The sequence below is a fragment of the Pelobates fuscus genome, chromosome 3, assembly GCF_036172605.1.
Source record: "Pelobates fuscus isolate aPelFus1 chromosome 3, aPelFus1.pri, whole genome shotgun sequence".
In the NCBI taxonomy this organism is placed as follows: Eukaryota; Metazoa; Chordata; class Amphibia; order Anura; family Pelobatidae; genus Pelobates; species Pelobates fuscus.
The window spans coordinates 77,335,159-77,353,011 of NC_086319.1; the positions used below are offsets into that span (position 1 = coordinate 77,335,159).

At 38.7% G+C, this 17,853-nt stretch overlaps 1 protein-coding gene across 1 annotated transcript in view; it reads left to right on the forward strand.

The window, feature by feature from the left end:
• GFRA3 (GDNF family receptor alpha 3) overlaps nt 1-17,508 on the forward strand; it is a 51,430-nt gene extending 33,922 nt beyond the window's left edge. Inside the window, exons 3-8 of the mRNA XM_063445197.1 lie at nt 1,389-1,475; nt 8,765-9,107; nt 12,698-12,801; nt 14,320-14,454; nt 15,508-15,623; nt 16,781-17,508. Coding sequence (XP_063301267.1) covers nt 1,389-1,475; nt 8,765-9,107; nt 12,698-12,801; nt 14,320-14,454; nt 15,508-15,623; nt 16,781-16,942 — 947 coding nt within the window. The 3' untranslated portion in view covers nt 16,943-17,508. The remainder of the gene's footprint in view (nt 1-1,388; nt 1,476-8,764; nt 9,108-12,697; nt 12,802-14,319; nt 14,455-15,507; nt 15,624-16,780) is intronic.
• Nucleotides 17,509-17,853: the final 345 nt, after the last annotated feature.

Below are 17,853 nucleotides of genomic sequence, written 5' to 3' on the forward strand. Positions count from 1 at the left end.
CAGAACAAATGCAATAAGCTGTAGTTGTTTTGGTGTCTATAGTGTCCCTTTAAGTGTTAAAACATTGCTATTCTGCTAACTAGAAATTAGTATCAAATCAATAACAACACATTTTAATGGGAATTACAACATCCCTTAAAAATTCTCAGTGTATATGATGATGCTTACTAAACAGGTATGAACTTGCTGCAAGCACTGATAATTGGATTCATAGTATAACAAAATTAAATTGTGTATCTTATGAAGCAGAAATAGCAATGAAAGCAGTTTAATGCAGAAGTTTGCCCTCACTGAAAGGGCAAATAAACATAGCTGGTGTTTAATTCATTCTATAGCTCCATGAGTATTGCCTCTGGTTTATAGAAACACTCCAAGCACCATAAGCACTATAATTAGCTGAAGTGGTTTTGGTGCCAGGAGTGCCCCGGCTACCACCATATTTCTTCTAACAATTTGACTTCCAACGGGAGTCACTTCCTGCTGTCACTACTAATGCTGAAATACCTTGCTTAGCTGATTGGCTGAGAATGATCTACTGACGCTATGGAATGTTAGGTTACAAAAACAGAACCAACAGCTAGCGCTGACCAAGTTCTTCAGCATCCACATGCAGCCTTCCCTTTCTTTTCCTGATAGTAAGGAGTGAAGTTGTGAAGATTATATAACTAAAAGAGGGAGAATCGCCACAAAATACCCCTAAAACAAAACAAACAAACAAACAAAAAAAAAAAACACCTGAGTTTATTAAACAATTTTAAAAGGACAGTATAGGCACCCAGACCACGACATCTCATTAAAGTGGTCTGGGTGCACTGTCCTGTCCCCTTAGCCCTGCAATGTACAAGATGTTAGAGTTTTAGAGAAACTGCAATGTTTACATTGCAGGGTAAAGCCTACCTCTAATGGATGTCTTCCAGATAGCCACTAGAGGCACTACCTTAACTCTGTGAAACGACGTTGGACATCCTTGCATGAGGATATCGAAAATCTTCAAATTCTCCTTAGGAATGCATTGATTCAATGCTTTGCTATCGGGAAGTTTTTATACAGGCGACAAACGCCGTGCATGCGCATTAGATTCCCCGAGCGCTAAGACGTCGCAGGAGGAGAAGACCTAGCCAGGGTCGAGGGAGCCTTAGTGCTGGAATAAAGGCAAGTAAAAAAAAAAGGATGTTTTTTTTCCTTTTTACTCTTTACTCCCCGGGAGGAAGCGGGACATACAGAAATAGGGACAGGTACACAGATTTGTATTCCTAACACTATAGTGTTCCTTTAACTCGAGGTGATTTATCAGTGGTAAACAATGTATCTTTTTCATCAATGTACTTTGTAGAAACCATGGAATGTACCTACTACTATGTAATGTAATAATCCTAACGTTCTTACAGGTTTCCGAGATTTAGGGGATTCTCCTTATGATGACATTGATGTTGATATGACTACCGAATACCTTGACATGGAAAAATTGCTTACCGGTAAATATACAACTTTGTTATAAAATGTTCACTTTGCTTTTTGTTGTAATGTCGGTGGATATCAAACCAATAGATTTAATGAACACTCTTAACCCCCTTTCCCCATTCCCCATTGTAAGTAGGCAGTTTTATAAATTATTTACTTGTTTCTTGGGTACCAATGGATGCAAATCGCTACTTCCTCTCATCAGCCAGGGGAGTCAGAGCTTCCTTGAGCCAGTGAGCTAAACCCTACACTGCCAGGCTTAGCTGCAACCGAAAGCTTCCAACACTAATATAGGCCATAGTGGAGGTTGGAAGTGTTCATATTATACATTTTAGTCTAATGCTTAATTCATGTGTCAACTTAAATCAGGGCATGGGGACAAAGAGAGGATTACCTTTTATATTTCTAATTGAGCTACATCTTAAACGTTTCCCTTTTAGACGGTGGACGGATATTACAGCCCTCTGTGTGCTAGAAAGCGACAGATACAAAACTCCACAGTGATATTTAATGCAAGTAGGTCTGTACCACACAACAACTATTGTTCATTTAAGAGTTAAAGGGACACTATAGTCAGCAACACAACTTTAACTTAATGAAGCAGATTTAGTGTATAGATTATGTTCGTGTAGTCTCACTGCTCAGTTCTCTGCCATTTAGGAGTTAAATCACTTTTTTTTATGCAGCCTATTCACACCTCCCTGCATGTGACTTACACCGCCTTCCTTAACACTTCCTGGATAGAGTTATCTAATTTTATACCTCTTGTACTGCAAATTCTGTTTAATGTAGAATTTCTTTACTCCTGCTCTGTTAATAGCTTGCAACAGCCTCCTGTATGTAATTAAAGTTCAATTTAGAGAGCAGATAATGCTACATTTTAATGCAAGTTACTATCTGATTGAAAGTGAAAACATTTTCTTTTCATACAGATTGTGTCAGTGTGGCTAAGGCTGCATAAACAGAAACAAAAGTGATTCAACTCCTAAATTGCAGTGAATTGAGCAGTGACATTTCAGACACATGATCTATACACCAAAATTGCTTCATTACGTTGAAGTTGTTTTGGTGACTATAGTTTCCCTTTAAATACTCTTTAGGCAATTCATATAAATAGCTATTAGGAGGCCACAAGAGACATCATATTGATTTTATTGTGTCTCATGAGAACATTTCTACATTATTAGCCGTATGCAGTCATTACTGTTTGTGTGTATCACTCGCTTTGCTACATTGTTTGTCTGTGATATATGTGTCTTTGTTGTTGTTTAGTCACACCTATCACTGTATCAGTATTGGTTCATTTATATTGATGATTTGGAATTATTATGCTATCAGGTCCAGGTGTGGTCCAAACGCTGCATTAATCCATAGCTGCTTTGCTCCTTTTTGTTTGTAAAGCTGATGGTTTCTTTATTTGGGTGGTTTTGTTATTTTTTTTTATAAAGGTGTTGTGTTCATAACCTTTCTTTTTAGTTTACTTAAATAAGGTTTTAAAAATGTAATGTATTTTTTAAATAACCTCTAAAATACCTGAAATAATGTTATAGACTCCTGAAATAATGGTATAGACGTTATGTGAGATAATTCCATATTTTGAGATTGTAACTTTTTTCTATGTGTAGCATTTTCCTCATTAAAACCAGCGCTCAATGGGAAAAAATAGTGGATCATCTAAATAGATTGTGGCAGTCATCTAAGATCCTTACCTGTTGTGATGAAGTTAGATGGTTTGGATGAAACAAGTCAATATATGCTATTTCAGAGTCCTTTTAATTAAAGATATTTTTTTTGTTTTGAGAGATGGGATAGAGCTGTTCCATAAAAGTACCAGGAATTTACTACAGGGATTGGATGGGGTTAATAATCTATGGAGGAGAATTCAGACCGTCCCAGAGATTATGTATTCGTGGTAACAGAGTTAATTGTACGGAGTATGAAGAAATAAATGTGGGGAAAAAAAACCAGAGGAGATTTACAGGATTATTTTGGCATGCATGGGGATAAACAATGGGCAGTGCAGTGGAAGTGGAAGAATAATGAGTAGGAGAGTGCTTAGGAAAAAACAAGAAGTAGGTGAAGGTGAAGAGAGATGAATTGGTAGGGTAGAGCACAGGGTAGGAAAACCTAAGAAGTAGAGGAAAGCATTGGAAAAATCCTAAGGCTTAGGGAAAGAAACCATGGGTTAAGGCAGAGCATGTGACAAGTAAGGGCATGGCTAAATAACAAACAAAAAAACATTGGGTCGTGGAGGGCTAAATGACGGTTGTCAGTGGTATAAACAGTTGGAATTATTATATTACCCTAGACAGGTTCATTTAATATAAATCCTTGGTCTGATGAAGAAGGGGGCACAGCCTCAGCAAAATAATTCTTCTCTACCAAATCAGGGCCTTCAAACTGATCAGGTCCACATTTCTGCTCTTCTCCTTATCTTCTGAGCAGTGTGGTCGAGCAGAGGCCTTAGTAAGTAAAATAACACCTCAGGTTTGTTGGTGAAAAACTGCTGGTTCCAGTGGCATGGTATGTGAACCCATCAATGGAATGAACTCTATTCCACCAGATAGTTATTTTAATACATCCTCAGTACTCTGAAACCCACTGACTCTTCGTTAAGAGATGTGCTTGATCTCACTGTATTTAGGAATGTAATTTTTCTCACAAAGGTATACATCTGGAGGATACTCTTGGGATACGTCAATTTAGTGCCTTATAAACTCTGTATATTTTTTCCAAGGAAGTCATCACTATCTTTGATTTGGTAGAGCAGGTGACCATCAATTTGCCTTTTGGTGTGGGCAGTGACCCTGTCCCTTCGATTGTGTGTTTATATGTGTAAATTTCACTAGATTCGTTATTACCCATTTTTTTGCTCAAATTATAATTATTTTTTTTTTCTAATGGTTAATTGTAAGATACCGATGGTGGTGGGGGTGGGGCTTAAGGCTCTGGCCTAAGGCCAGTTGTGGCCGTAGTGAGTTTGGCCTATGGTTGGGCTCAATGGGCCTTAAATTGTAAAGTTACTGCATGACAGTAGATATGAGGCGGGAGAGATAAAAAAAAAAAAAAGGAATAGAAAAATTTTGAAAAAGAACCAACAATAAAGATTAAACAGAAATTGCAAGGGTCACTAGACCGAGTCAGGGGTTGATCAGCTTGGGTGAGTCCCGGTTTTATGCTGTCTAGTGGTGCCGGCCTTTCACTGCCCGCTGTTAGCTGCTGTCGCCGGTTTGGCCCCCATTGGGGTGAACGGCTTGGTCTTTGTCACGTCCCATTGGTGAGTCGCCGATGTCGTCGGCTGGTCGCTGGGTCTGTGGGGGTGTCCCCTGATAAGCCTAGTTTGGCGAGGAGTGTGGGGGCTTCGGAGATGTCTGTGGCCGTAAGAGTCTCTTCCCCCTTTCGTACCTGAAGCGAACGCGGGGTTCTCCAACGGTATTCCATGCCATTGGTGCGGAGCAGGGCTGTGAGGGGTTTCATTGACTTGCGCCAGCGCAGGGTTTCTCCTGACAAATCTGCATAGAAGTATAAAGCCATGTTCTCAAAGTTAAGGGTGGCAGTTCCCTTCAGGGCCGTCTGGACTAGTGCTTTGTCGGCTCCGCTGCGAAACCGCACAATCAGGTCCCGAGGTGCAGCGTCAGGCGCTCCTTTAGGATTCGGTACCCGGAAGGCGTTGTCTGTGTGTATGGCCCTCGCGGTCTTGGGCTCTAGTAAATGTGCTAGCAGCCTCCTGAGTAGATGCGGGAGCTCTGCCTCGGGTACCTCTTCCGGTATTCCCCGGATTTTTAAGTTAGTGTGGCGCCGTGTGTCTTCTAGCTGGGCGAAGCGCATGTCAGTGGCAGCTTGCTTTGTAGTGAGTGCCTCGATGTCCCTTTGTAGTTGCGCTATGGTTTGGGTATGCTGTACCGATGTTGCTTCCCCTTTGTCGATTCGGCTCACCAGGCCTGTGATGTCGGCGCGTAGCAGTGCTACATCCGCCTGCAGGGTTCTCTGGAGGGCGCTGAGCATGTCCTGGATCATTTCAGCCGTCGCTGGTTTAGAGGTCCCTTTCTTGGGTTGAGGTGGGTGTTGTATTGCCAACATGTGGCATGCTTCCTCTTCGTCTAATGACAGTTCCTCTGAGTTTTCCGAGAAATCATCCAGGACCGCGGCCATCTTGGGCCCACACGCGCCATGCGCTTGGTGGAGGAGATCGCCGATATTCATGCCCGGTTTGGGTCTGTCCTTCTGGCTTCATTTTTTTTGTTTTTCTGCCCATGGTTGCCAGGGTCCGTGGGGCTTTGGTAGGGAGGCTTGAGGGTGGCTTTTTCTCCCAGTTTAAGCTGTTTTTCAATTTAATTTTTAAATCTTTGAAAAACGTTTGTAGTGTTTCCTGACTTAAAAAGATTGACAGCTGGATAAACCATTTTATTACTGAAGGTTACTGAGCTAGATACACACACATCCCCTATCACCAGGGGCCAAAGACAAGTCTGCATAGAGTTAATGCTTTTTGTATTGATTGAGACACTGGCTAATTTTCAGTAACATGTTGTAATATGAATACATTTGTCAAAGAGATGCTTTGTTTGGAAGCTGACTGCTACGTAATATACAGTTTAATCAAATGCTTTCCACAAGCCAACTGTTGATAATGACATTTAATGAAAATACACAATGAGTAGTCAGTTGAAGAAAGAAAAAAAAAGAAATAACATATAATAGTAAAAACTCCAATAATAGGAAAAAAAAAGATTTTAATTCTAAAATTTGATTTTGTGCAGATTTTATTCAGTTTCTGTATTTAAACATCTGAACATTAAAATACAAATACTTGATTGTAACAATGAAATTAACAATGGCAGGAAAATTAGTTTAAATGTGAATCGTAAGGAATTCAAAGTGAATTTAAATGTTTAGTGCAAATAAACAAACTGACAATTTTACTTTGGCTGTTTTGACCTAAAAAAAAAATAAATAAATAATAATTTTCTTTGAATTCTAATAATCTAAACTTTAGTGAACATTGTGATGGCTCTTGTTATTTTCCTTACCCCATTAAAGGACACGTCTCCGTAATTATAAAGCTACATCTTCTTGCACAAAAATAAATATGAACAAAAATGTAGAATTTATGTTATTAGTCTCCTATCGTCTTTAACCAAATATATACCATGAAACCATTTTCCTCTCTTTCCATTCCACACTCTGTACAATCACCAAACATCGTAGCTGAAGTATTAGTCGTCTTGAGCAGATGTCAATAAAGTCGTTTATGTAAGATACAATTCACGTTCTAAAGTCACTACGAGTTCTATATTTAAAAACCAATGCCTTTGTGTTAAACATATTAATGCAGGTTATTTTGCGTCATGCTATTGATTGCACTAGTAAATTACATAAGGTCGTTGTGAGATCCATTCTGCTCTGAAGTGTTATCATAAAAACAGATGGAGGGAGACAATAGCTGTGGGACACACCTAAATACATCAAAGAACATTACAATGGACAGAGAGTAGATAGCCTGCACATAGATTTCATCTATATCAATTTTATTAAAACGAACCTGTAATGAGAAATTGTACTTACTGTACAATCAGAAAGATTATATTTATATTAGAAAGACCCGATATATTGAATGTAAAATATCGGAATATCGAGATATACTTAGCTCACCTTTTTTTCCCAGTGCGGATATCTTCTGAAGTTCATAGGTGTTTCTCGTAGTGTAACACCCACCTCTGGTCCATCCTCGGCTCCTCCTGCAGTGTTCTGTATTGCCCTGCCTGGGGACGGACCTCCTATGTGACACTTTTATTGCCAGCATGTCGGGTGGGGGAAAGACCTATATTTAAAAGTCAAATGGTTTCATACTTACCATAATTTTCTTTTCCTGATCATTATACATGACAGCATTTACTAATGGGTTAGCTCCTCCCCTCACAGCAGAAAGGACAGAAAACGGAACCCTGAGATTGGTATAAATAGATCCACCCCCTTCCCAATAGGCAGTCTTTGTAACAATTATAATTATTATTTTATTATTTATATAGCGCCAGCAAATTCCGTAGCACTGTACAATGGGTAGCTTCACAACTCTCAAAGTAGGTGGGTGGGAACATAATACTGCCATTTATAATGATCAGGAAAATAAACTTACGGTAAGCAAGAAACAATATTCTAAATCTTTAAATTTAATAGCAAACCTGCTAGCATGTTGTATCGATAAAATGTTATGCTCTTTAAAAAGAGCATAAGTAGTTTGGGGCATAACAGGTACCCTTTAAAAATATAAAAATGCTTTGAAACCAATCAGCATGAAAAAGTAGTGCATGTGGTTGCCTAATCTATGGTTCTTAAAAGAATACTCCAAACACCATAACCACTTCTGTGCCCTGGGATCCACCCACACCCCCTTGTAGGTAGTCAAACTGTTAAGTAATGGTTTGGAATATTAACTTGTTTCTGCTGGTCAGACCTGCTCCCTGCCAGAAGTCCTTAGTGTTTATTTAATAATTTTGTAAGTGTGAAAATATAAGATGAAATATATTATGAAACCATGTTTTTCAATGTCTTCATATTAAATAATGACATGGATCAGTGGTGGCTAATTCATAGAGGCACTTGGGGTGGTCCCACGGCAGAAATTTGTTGGTATAATAAAATTATTAAAAATAAATAATAATTTAAGTGGTACTGATATTGTTTCTTTAGAGGGAACTGTACTTGAAATCCTAATTAAATGGATGTATATGTATAGTAGTGCAATGCTATACTTTCCTCTTCCTACTTCTTCCACAGAACAGACCCATTAATAATACATAATGGTTTTCGGTAGAAACTGTTGAGAGTAACTAAGCATGTTTAGAAATTGTGAAAAACGCCCTGCCTGAGTATAGACTTTGGACATGCTCAGTCTGCTCTCTTAGATGATTTCTGAAATGACCCATCTGGTACTTTGCACTAGGTTGCCCGAGTCTAGATAACTATTTTTATAAAATGCTTACTAATTTGCATAAATTAAAAGAGACTTGTGCCCATCAGGCCCAGCCTTTCTAAATTTCATTTTTTGCGTTTCTGTTTTGGTAAAAGAGATTGGAAGAATAAATAGATATATTATTTATATGTTTGTCTATGTAAACTAATATTTTCTGTGATTCATATTTTATTTATTTAATATTTTAACATAATTTTAATTATGTTAATAATTAGACTAAGCCATTTCCAGCAAACAAAGGAACTGATAATTTGCTGTAGGGGTGGTGTCTACTACTGCACCATCTTAAACTTTTACCAGCCTCTATTGATATTGGTATATCTCTTTCAGCTCAGGAAAAGAAGATTGAATCTACAAACGACTGTGTGCATCAAACTAACACGTGTAGTTTTAATGAAAAATGCAGCAAACACAAGAACGCTTATGTACTACAGTGCAGAGCAACAAACTACGGGGAAATCTGTGAGCGGCGGAAATGTCACCAGTTGCTGCGTCAGTTTTTCAAAAAAATTCCAGTGGAGTTTACAAAACGAATGCTTTTTTGCCAATGTACCGATAACAAGTGTGGAGAACGCAGACGCAAAACTATAGTACCGGAGTGTTCTTTCGAGGAGGCCTCCAAACCAAACTGCCTACAGCTACATTACTCCTGTATCAACGACAATCTTTGCAAGTAAGTTTTGAAGTACAGCTCTCATTTCATAGGAAAGAAACTATAAAAAAATAGAATTTTAGGAACTAAACTACCCAAGAAATTACATCTACATCATAGGGAAGCTTCAGTAGACACAGTTATCCATCAAGGTATCTAATGATACATGCTGTCATGGAAGGGTCATAAAAAGCAGGGGGGAGAAAGAGATAATAATTAGCAACACGTTATGCTTTTCAGGTTTACCTCTGGTAAGCATAACGATGGAATCGGGTTGGTTAAAAAATCTTTACGTATATCTTTTTTTACATTTTAAAAAAAAATCTTTATTTATGATGTGGAATACTGCAAGATCGTCAGCAACGTCAAGTCATGCACATATTGTGGTAATAAACAATATCACATATTCAAGCATTACATGGAAAATATTTTGTGTCCGAGAATATAAAAACATAGCAGTTAAGGAAAAACGGCGCCTCAGAAGGGATATGATAACATTATACAAATATATTCGGGGCCAGTACAAACCATTATTTGGAAATCTATTCATAAACAGGGCTATACATAGGACACAAGGTCACACATTTAGGCTGGAAGAAAGGAGATTTCATCTAAGGCAAAGAAAAGTTTTTTTTACAGTAAGAGTAATAAGGATATGGAATTATCTGTCTGAAGAGGTGGTTTTATCAGTATATACAGATGTTTAAACAGCAATTGGATAACTACTTGCAAAAATAGAAAATTCTGAGAAATAGTGGGGTTTAGCTGCTTGATCCAAGGAGATATCTGACTGCCATTTTGGGTTGAAGAAAGATTTTTTTCCTAGTTTGTTGCAAAATTGGAAGCGCTACAGACTGTTTGTTTTTTTTTTTGTTTTTTTTTTTGCCTTCTTTTGGATCAACAGCAAAAACATATATGAGAAAAGCTGAAATTGATGGACGCAAGTCTCTTTTCAGCTATGTAACTATGTAAGACCAGTAAGTGAATGTAAAATATCCGGTATCTGTCGCGATCTGCTCAGTACCTGGGAGTAATGCAAGGTTTATTTACGAGAACAAACCATACAAGTGCACAATTATGTAAATGGAAGAGGAGCTAGACTGACTAATACCGTCATGCAAGTGTTTCTTTGTTTCTCAAAGCCATCATATACTGCTCTCCATAATGCGTTGAGCTCATTACCTTCAGCACTTATACAATGATACCAGCAGATAATGCGTGTTGTGGCAACACACAAGCTGCATTTAGCGCTGAAAGTGGAAATAGAAACTTTGGCAACAACTTAAACAGATTAAATGTCCATTAATAAGTGAATTCCCTTGCTGTCTCACTGGCTACAGAAACGGTATTCACTGAAAATGTGCTCTGACTACATGGCCTGGGTGCAGGGCCGGTGCAAGGATTTTTGCTGCCCTGCATTCAAATTTGCCACCCCATTCACTCCAGACTTGAATCTATGTAGGGACAGAGACACTACAGTATTCGGAATACTGGTTTATATTCCTAACACTATATATAGTGTTCCTCTAAAAGTATTGATTTAAAAAAAAATTTAAATGGTCCTTTTTGTCCAAAAGCAGTCACTGATACACACATACACACATTCACGCACACACTCATTCACTCATTGACACTCAACGGTCCACACAATCACAATCAGTGACCAATGCACACACAAATTCACTGACTCATGCAGAGTAACAGACACACACTGGCCCAAGCAGACATACACTGACTTATGTAGACTGACACATACACTGGCCCAAGCAGACACATACACAAACACTGGCCCAAGAAGACACACACACACAGTAACCCAAGCAGATGGACACACACTGACCCAAGCAGACACACACACGGACCCAAGCAGACACACACACACACACACTGACTCAAGCCGACAAACACACGGACTCAAACAGACACACAGACCCAAGCAGACACACACACACACACACTGATCCAAGCAGACACACACAGACTGATCCAGACTCACACTGGCCCAAGCACACACATGCTAACCCAAGGAGACACAATGACACTGACTCAAGCACACACACTGTTCAAAGCAGACAGGCAAACACTGCCTCAAACAGACACACACACGCACTGACCTGAGCATACACACACACACGCAGTGACCCAAGCATACACACACACACTGACTCAAACAGACTGACACACATTCTTTAAAACACACACACACTATTAAGTCCCCATCTTGCCTTCACTTCACAATTACTCAGTCTCTCCGTGTGTCCCAGGCTTCTGGACTGCGCCTGGCTGCCTCCGCTCTCTCTCAGATCCGCCCCCACTATCCTCCCGCCCACTTGACCCGAGTGCAGCTATGTAAGTGCTATGCAGCTATGTAAGTGCTCCCTAGTGCCAAGCTATGTAAGTGCTCCCTAGTGCAGCTATATAAGTGCTCCCTAGTGCCCAGTGCCATCACCTGAGGCATGAACTATAGACTTTGTCCCACATAGAAGGGGGCGGCCCAAATCAGCAGTAAAGCTGCTGCTGGCACCCCCCCCCCCCCCTTTGAAAAGCACCCTATTCGGCTGCCTAACCGGCCTATAGGTCGTGCCAGCCCTGCCTGGGTGTTACAACTTTGTAACTCTCTTACTGTGCTAAACGTGACTACAACAAGAGCAAGAGGTAGGTGGGCATATTCTCAGTGGAAGCCAGGACTCTGATGTAGTTGGTGAGATAGAAGAAGGATGGGCAGGTAAGAGGTTAATTTACCTTTTTTTTTTTAAACACTCGGACCCTTAGAAGGTGCAGTGCTCATAGGAATCATTAAGCAGTTACTACTGTGGACTGTGATAGGTAACCTTTGCCAGTCCAGCTGCTGTGAACTATTACTCACATAATATATGGTGGAAGGGCATCACGGAATTGTAATACACAGCAGATACAGTAACAAAATTTGCCTATAATGTCTGTGAATTACACTGCTGCCTAGTAACACCTCTAGTGGCAGCACACTCTGCATGGAGGCGCTGAATGCTCCCCATAGAGATGCACTGATTCAATGCATCTCTATGAGGAGATGCTGATTGGTGCAGCACGGCTTTTTGAAGTGCATGCACAATAACCTCGATGATCTCAGCTATAGAGGCAGGGCCAGCCATGACGAGACAACAAGGCGAGTGAGAAGAGGTGCGTAAACTCAGGGGAGGGGACAGACACCTACAGCCACTTCAGCACTATAGTGCTAGGAATACATGTTTGTGTCCCTAACGCTATAGTGTTTCTTTAAATATAGAGGCATTTGTAGTATTGATGTTTAGTCACAGCTGAATTTACCAGAAGGCATTGGATATTTGCTTAGAGGGACTCTTTTTCCAGATGCAAGTTAATAATGCCACTAACCCACATTTTTTTGTAAACCCTCACATTACTGGCCCACAAACTCATTTAACTTATTTACATATTTAGGTTAAAGGGTGTCTCTTTTCCTATAATTATATATTCAGTGTCAGATTTTGACATGAATGCTTTGTAAAAAAAAAAAAATACAAACCTAAAAATTAAAAAAATAATAATAATAATTTTTAAATTATATATATTTTCCTCTTTGAAAATGCTTCCTTCTTTTAAAAAATTTTTAGATCACGTTTGGCAGATTTCCAGAAACATTGCCACCCATTTGATAAAAGGACAACAAGCTGCCCGAGTGATGATTTGTGCTTACAAGCTTACATAAGGATGATTGGTACGTTGCCTTTGATATTCTAAGGTCATACGGGAAAAAAACAGTCTGTGAACAGCTTAAAAATATATGTTTTTAATGATAATGCTCCATTAGAAGATATATCATATCTATTCGGTTGTCAGTAAACTACTTTCCTTTTATGGCTTGTTAAATTATTGGTTGACATAATGACTTTCTAATGTAAATTTCTTTGTAACATATACATATTGTAGATGATATCATCAGATGATGATTTGCTTTCATGACCATTCTGTAATTCTTGTGTTTCTGTAGCTCTCTTTGTTGTATGTCTGAAGCAAGCTTATGCCCTGTCTGTGATTATACCTTACCTCCGCCATCCGAATTTTGGCTTGCTCCCTTATTTCCGTTTTAATATCTTCTCTACTTCCCTTTTCACCACTTTTGGGGTTAAATTGATAACACCAGTCATTTTTAATTCTTCTAATGCATCTCTTCCTGTTTCCTTTTGTCGAGGAGACAATGATAGTTATTTACTTAATACTTACCAAAATTGGTTTAATATTTGACTTTGCAGAGAACTTACTCAGACTGCAAGAAAAGGGAATGTGCATATATTTTCATGTGTACATATGTATATTTATACAAAAGAAAAGTGCTGTACACTGTAATGATGTATTCATTAGTTGTTTAAATTGTAAAGTCAAGTGCACAGCTTTTATTGAATAAATGTGACTATACCACCAAATCTAGCACAAAAAAGTCCAAGTGAGGATGCACATACTAAAGCTAAGGTTAACATCCATACTCAGGAAGGAAAGGTGAATCCCCAGCTGGGCTGCCATCAGAAATTTTGGGGCTCCTTACACGGTTCAAGGCCTGGGCCCCAAGGTCTCCCTCCCGAGTCCACCTACAGGTCCACCGTGTCCGCCCACAAGGATATGAAAGTGGATGAAGTGGATATGTAAAGTGTGTGTGTGTATAGTGGATGCAGTGTGTGTGTTTGTATTAGTTTGTGGTGTTGGATAGGGGCTATGGGGTGGAAAGAAGTTTTTATTTTTTTAAAATTTATAATAACACAGCTCAAGGCCTAGGTCTCCTCTTCCTGCCCCTACCAGATATTCTGGGTTCCTTTATTGCACATTCTATGTAATCTAGAATGTCTTATCTCCTGCTCTGTTAATAGCCTTCTAGACTCTGCAGCAGCCTACTGTGCGTGATTAAAGGTTAATTTACAGAGCCGGTAACAAAAACTTCTAAAGTAAGTGAACATCTGAAAATGCAATTATTTTTTCATGCAGGCTAAATCACAATTTTGGGAGGTGTGGTTAGAGCTGCATAAACAGAAACAAACGTGATTTAACTCCTAAATGGCAGAGAATTGAGGAGGGAGACTACATGCGGCATGACCTATACACAAACTGCTTCATTTAATGTTACCAGTCAAATTGCATCTAATTGGTTACCTCCTTCAGTGATGTTGAAAATGGTAAAATGATGATCCATTTATTTCTCTGCGTTATTTCCTAGATGTCAGATTTGTTTCTTTACTTCCAATAGGTACCATAATGACCCCAAATTTTATCACCAACTCAAGCATGGCTTTGTCTCTTTGGTGTACTTGTGAAAGCAGTGGGAACCAGAATGATGACTGCAAGGCAATCCACGGAATGTTCGCGGGCAGCACGTGTCTCAGTAAGTCATCACTCATGTCTCACTAATAGTTACTCAGGGTTCTGCCGTGATATGTTGTGTTATACTTAGATTTTATTGAGCTGAGCTGCCAGTGACTCAGGTCAGTAACATATTTACAAGATTTTTTTTTTTACTTTATCTCAATTTTCTGTATTTTATGGTGTAATAGTAATACAAATCCAAACCAAAGGCATAGTCGAAAAGTAGAGTACAAAAACTCAAAGCCATAACAGAGGGAGCATAATGCAATCTACAAAACCCACAATGGACAGCAAGCCACGGTGACCATTCCCAAGCATCACAGATAAAATGAAGTTAGAGAGTATATTACCACTGCCTGACGTATGTTTATTGCTCACTCCAAGAGAACCTTTTCCAATGTGAGTTTATGATACCAGCTGATAAGCATAACATTAAAAACTTTTGGAATCATTACCAGGTAGCCAAGCAGGAGTCAGAAGGTTCCATCTTTGATGCTGTGTTATCACTTGGCTGTGACCTGATGAGAACAACTATATAAATTGATAAAATGATCATTCTGTAGCAGGACATAGTTTATAGCTACACATAGTACAGGTAGCATTCTCTCTCGTTTCCTAAAAATATTAAATAAAATCGGCTCAATTTAATTATGGAAATAAAGTTAAATAATTGCTCGAAGGGTTAAGACATGATATTTGTAGGGTATAATTAGAAATGAGCAGAACATGTGTGAACTGGGGCAGGTCACAAGGAACTAGACATTCTTAGTGTTGATATGTAGGATGGTTGGGTTTAGATAACGGAGGCGTTGTTTATTTCAGTTTGATGTTATCATTCTTATGATTCATAGCAAGCGCTGCGTAAATGTATTAACATGAATAATTCCATTAATATTGATTGATCGACTCAAGTTTGTTTTGCACTTTTTTTGTTTGCAAACTTTTTCTCGAGCACTAGGTAGGAAGAGACATTATCACAACATCTTATAGGTTACGTATGCGATACAACAGTGTACTAACCAATCTCTAAGAATTGTAGTAAGTGCTAACATAACAATTCTTACTCCCTCAGGAAATTTGATCAAGTCTGAGTTTGGAGGAAATATTGAATTGGATACAACGTTGACAATTTCCAGGATTGAACATACAGACGATACAAATTTCTCAGCCCTCTCTAGAACTAATAAGGTACGTGGTAAAATGATTGCAATATTTAAACTTCTACCTCTATGACACGGCTATGTAACACTTTCTATTAAACTATAACTCTTTTGATTCTCAGTCTTCAATCATAAACTGGTTGAATATTATGGAAGACATAGCAAAATGTCCAGTCTTGGTAGGATGCTCATATCTGAGATTAGGGAATGGACCAAGTGATGAAGGCTGTGCTAAAGGAGGTAATAGGAGTTAAAGGCGGGTATGAGAGAAAGAGTTAGGACCTGCTTATAAAGAACAAATACAGGAGTCAGGCAAGTGTAATAGAGAATGGAAATTCTGCACTGAAAATATCGGACAATTTATGTCAGGAAAAAAATAAATAAATGAAAAAAATTGACTAATGGATGAAATTTGTTTTGGACAAAACAATTTATTGTCGATTAAATTAATTTGGACAAACTGAAAATTTCCACAGTGCACATGTCTGTCCACCTTACACTAACAGAGACATTGGAATATGTCACGAAATATCCTTTCCTCTCTACCCATGAGAAGCATGCTGCTGATGCTGTCCAGGATCCCAAAGAAAGCATAGATGGAAATAAACTCTTGCTGCACATTCAGATATACATTGCAGCCCCATCACACTACCTAATAGATGAGTGTGCAGCAAAGTTCGGTTCTACAGCACTCACTTCTGACAGTTTCCTTGAATAACCTGGCAGAGGACTATACTACTAATCTTTTATTTTATAATTGGATCTCTACTTTGAATAGCAGCTACCTGTGGTAAACCCCCCCCCCCCCCCCCACCTCCCTGCCGCACCCCCCATCCTTCACCAATTGTAGAGATCTGGGTACCCATGTACCCCTTGAACCCCTCCCCCCACACCCTTGATCGCAACACCAATGTTTCATAGTAACAAGAGAACAGTAATTTTGTACGTCTGCTTGGGCATTTAAACACTATTGATTTGAAGCAGAGGATACCCAATGTTATGAATTCAGTGACTACTGACTTTTGTAAGGACATTCTTTTATTCTATTTTAGTATAAATGCTAAATTTTAATCTAGTCCTGGAGGCTCAGTGTCGTGAATTAATTGTATGCATTATATTTTTGTCCCATCTGAAATAAAATTCATTGTATTTCATTATTATGTCCAATTCTATGTTTTTTTACAGGTTGGTGAAAAGAATCAGCTGCCAAATAACTCCGGGAATCAAGAGAGAGACATTGCTAACCAATCCAGTGGTACCGGGACCAGCGTATCATTCTCAGCTTTGGCTTTAACACTCTTCAGTTCCGCATCGCTTTGGATCTTAGATATGGTTTTCTTCATTTAAGCCAGAAGTTTAGAGTGCCTACCCTGAAATGCCACTATCACACACAATTCACAGATTTATGGTTCCATCTGGTTAACAGGAAACTGTACATTTAATTCAATAGGCCCACTGCACTGTATGTACAAATGTATTCCTAAGACTTGGAGAGACTGACTGCAAGGCCAAAGAGAAGATACATGGATATTCGGAAAAATTGGACTATGATATCATACATGGTTAGATGTCGATATGGATTTTTTCCTAAGCTTTCGGAATATGAGACTATATTTCTGTGCAGTGGGTTTGCAGACTGAACTTAATATACGGGAGTTAGGATGTAGCTATTGGTGAGTTACATAAGAGATAAACAGATATATTTTGGAGATAAATGTGTCATTCCATTCAATGGACTAAGGTCATGGTGAGTTAATATGCCAAACATCAGAAAATGCTCACTTATTTCTTCTTAGCCAAACTCGGATGGCTGTTTGATGCCAAATTTGGAGACAGTAGTACATATAATGTCTGCTGTAAAAGCACTGTTGCTAACAAGATCATGCTTTAACATTGTATCTGTTCATAGCAACCAGAAATATTATTATGCTTGTTGGATATTCTCATTAAAGATTAAACAAAAAAAAAACTTTAAAAATAGTTTTCTCTTCTGTGGTGCAGTCACATAAGGTAAAATATAAATATCTCAGTTTGTCCAACATAATAAAGTAAAAAATACCGCATATAAAGAAAAACAATTCCAAATGCCAATACGCTTGCCGATTCAGCTTAAATTGTCATATGTATATTATTTAGGTCAGTGTCATTCACATCTATAGATCACTTATCATCTTGGACAGCTGATTTAGTGGGAATCTGTCATTTATAGAACACTCCTAGATATTGCCTTTATCATTATGGCAATGGCATGACAATGG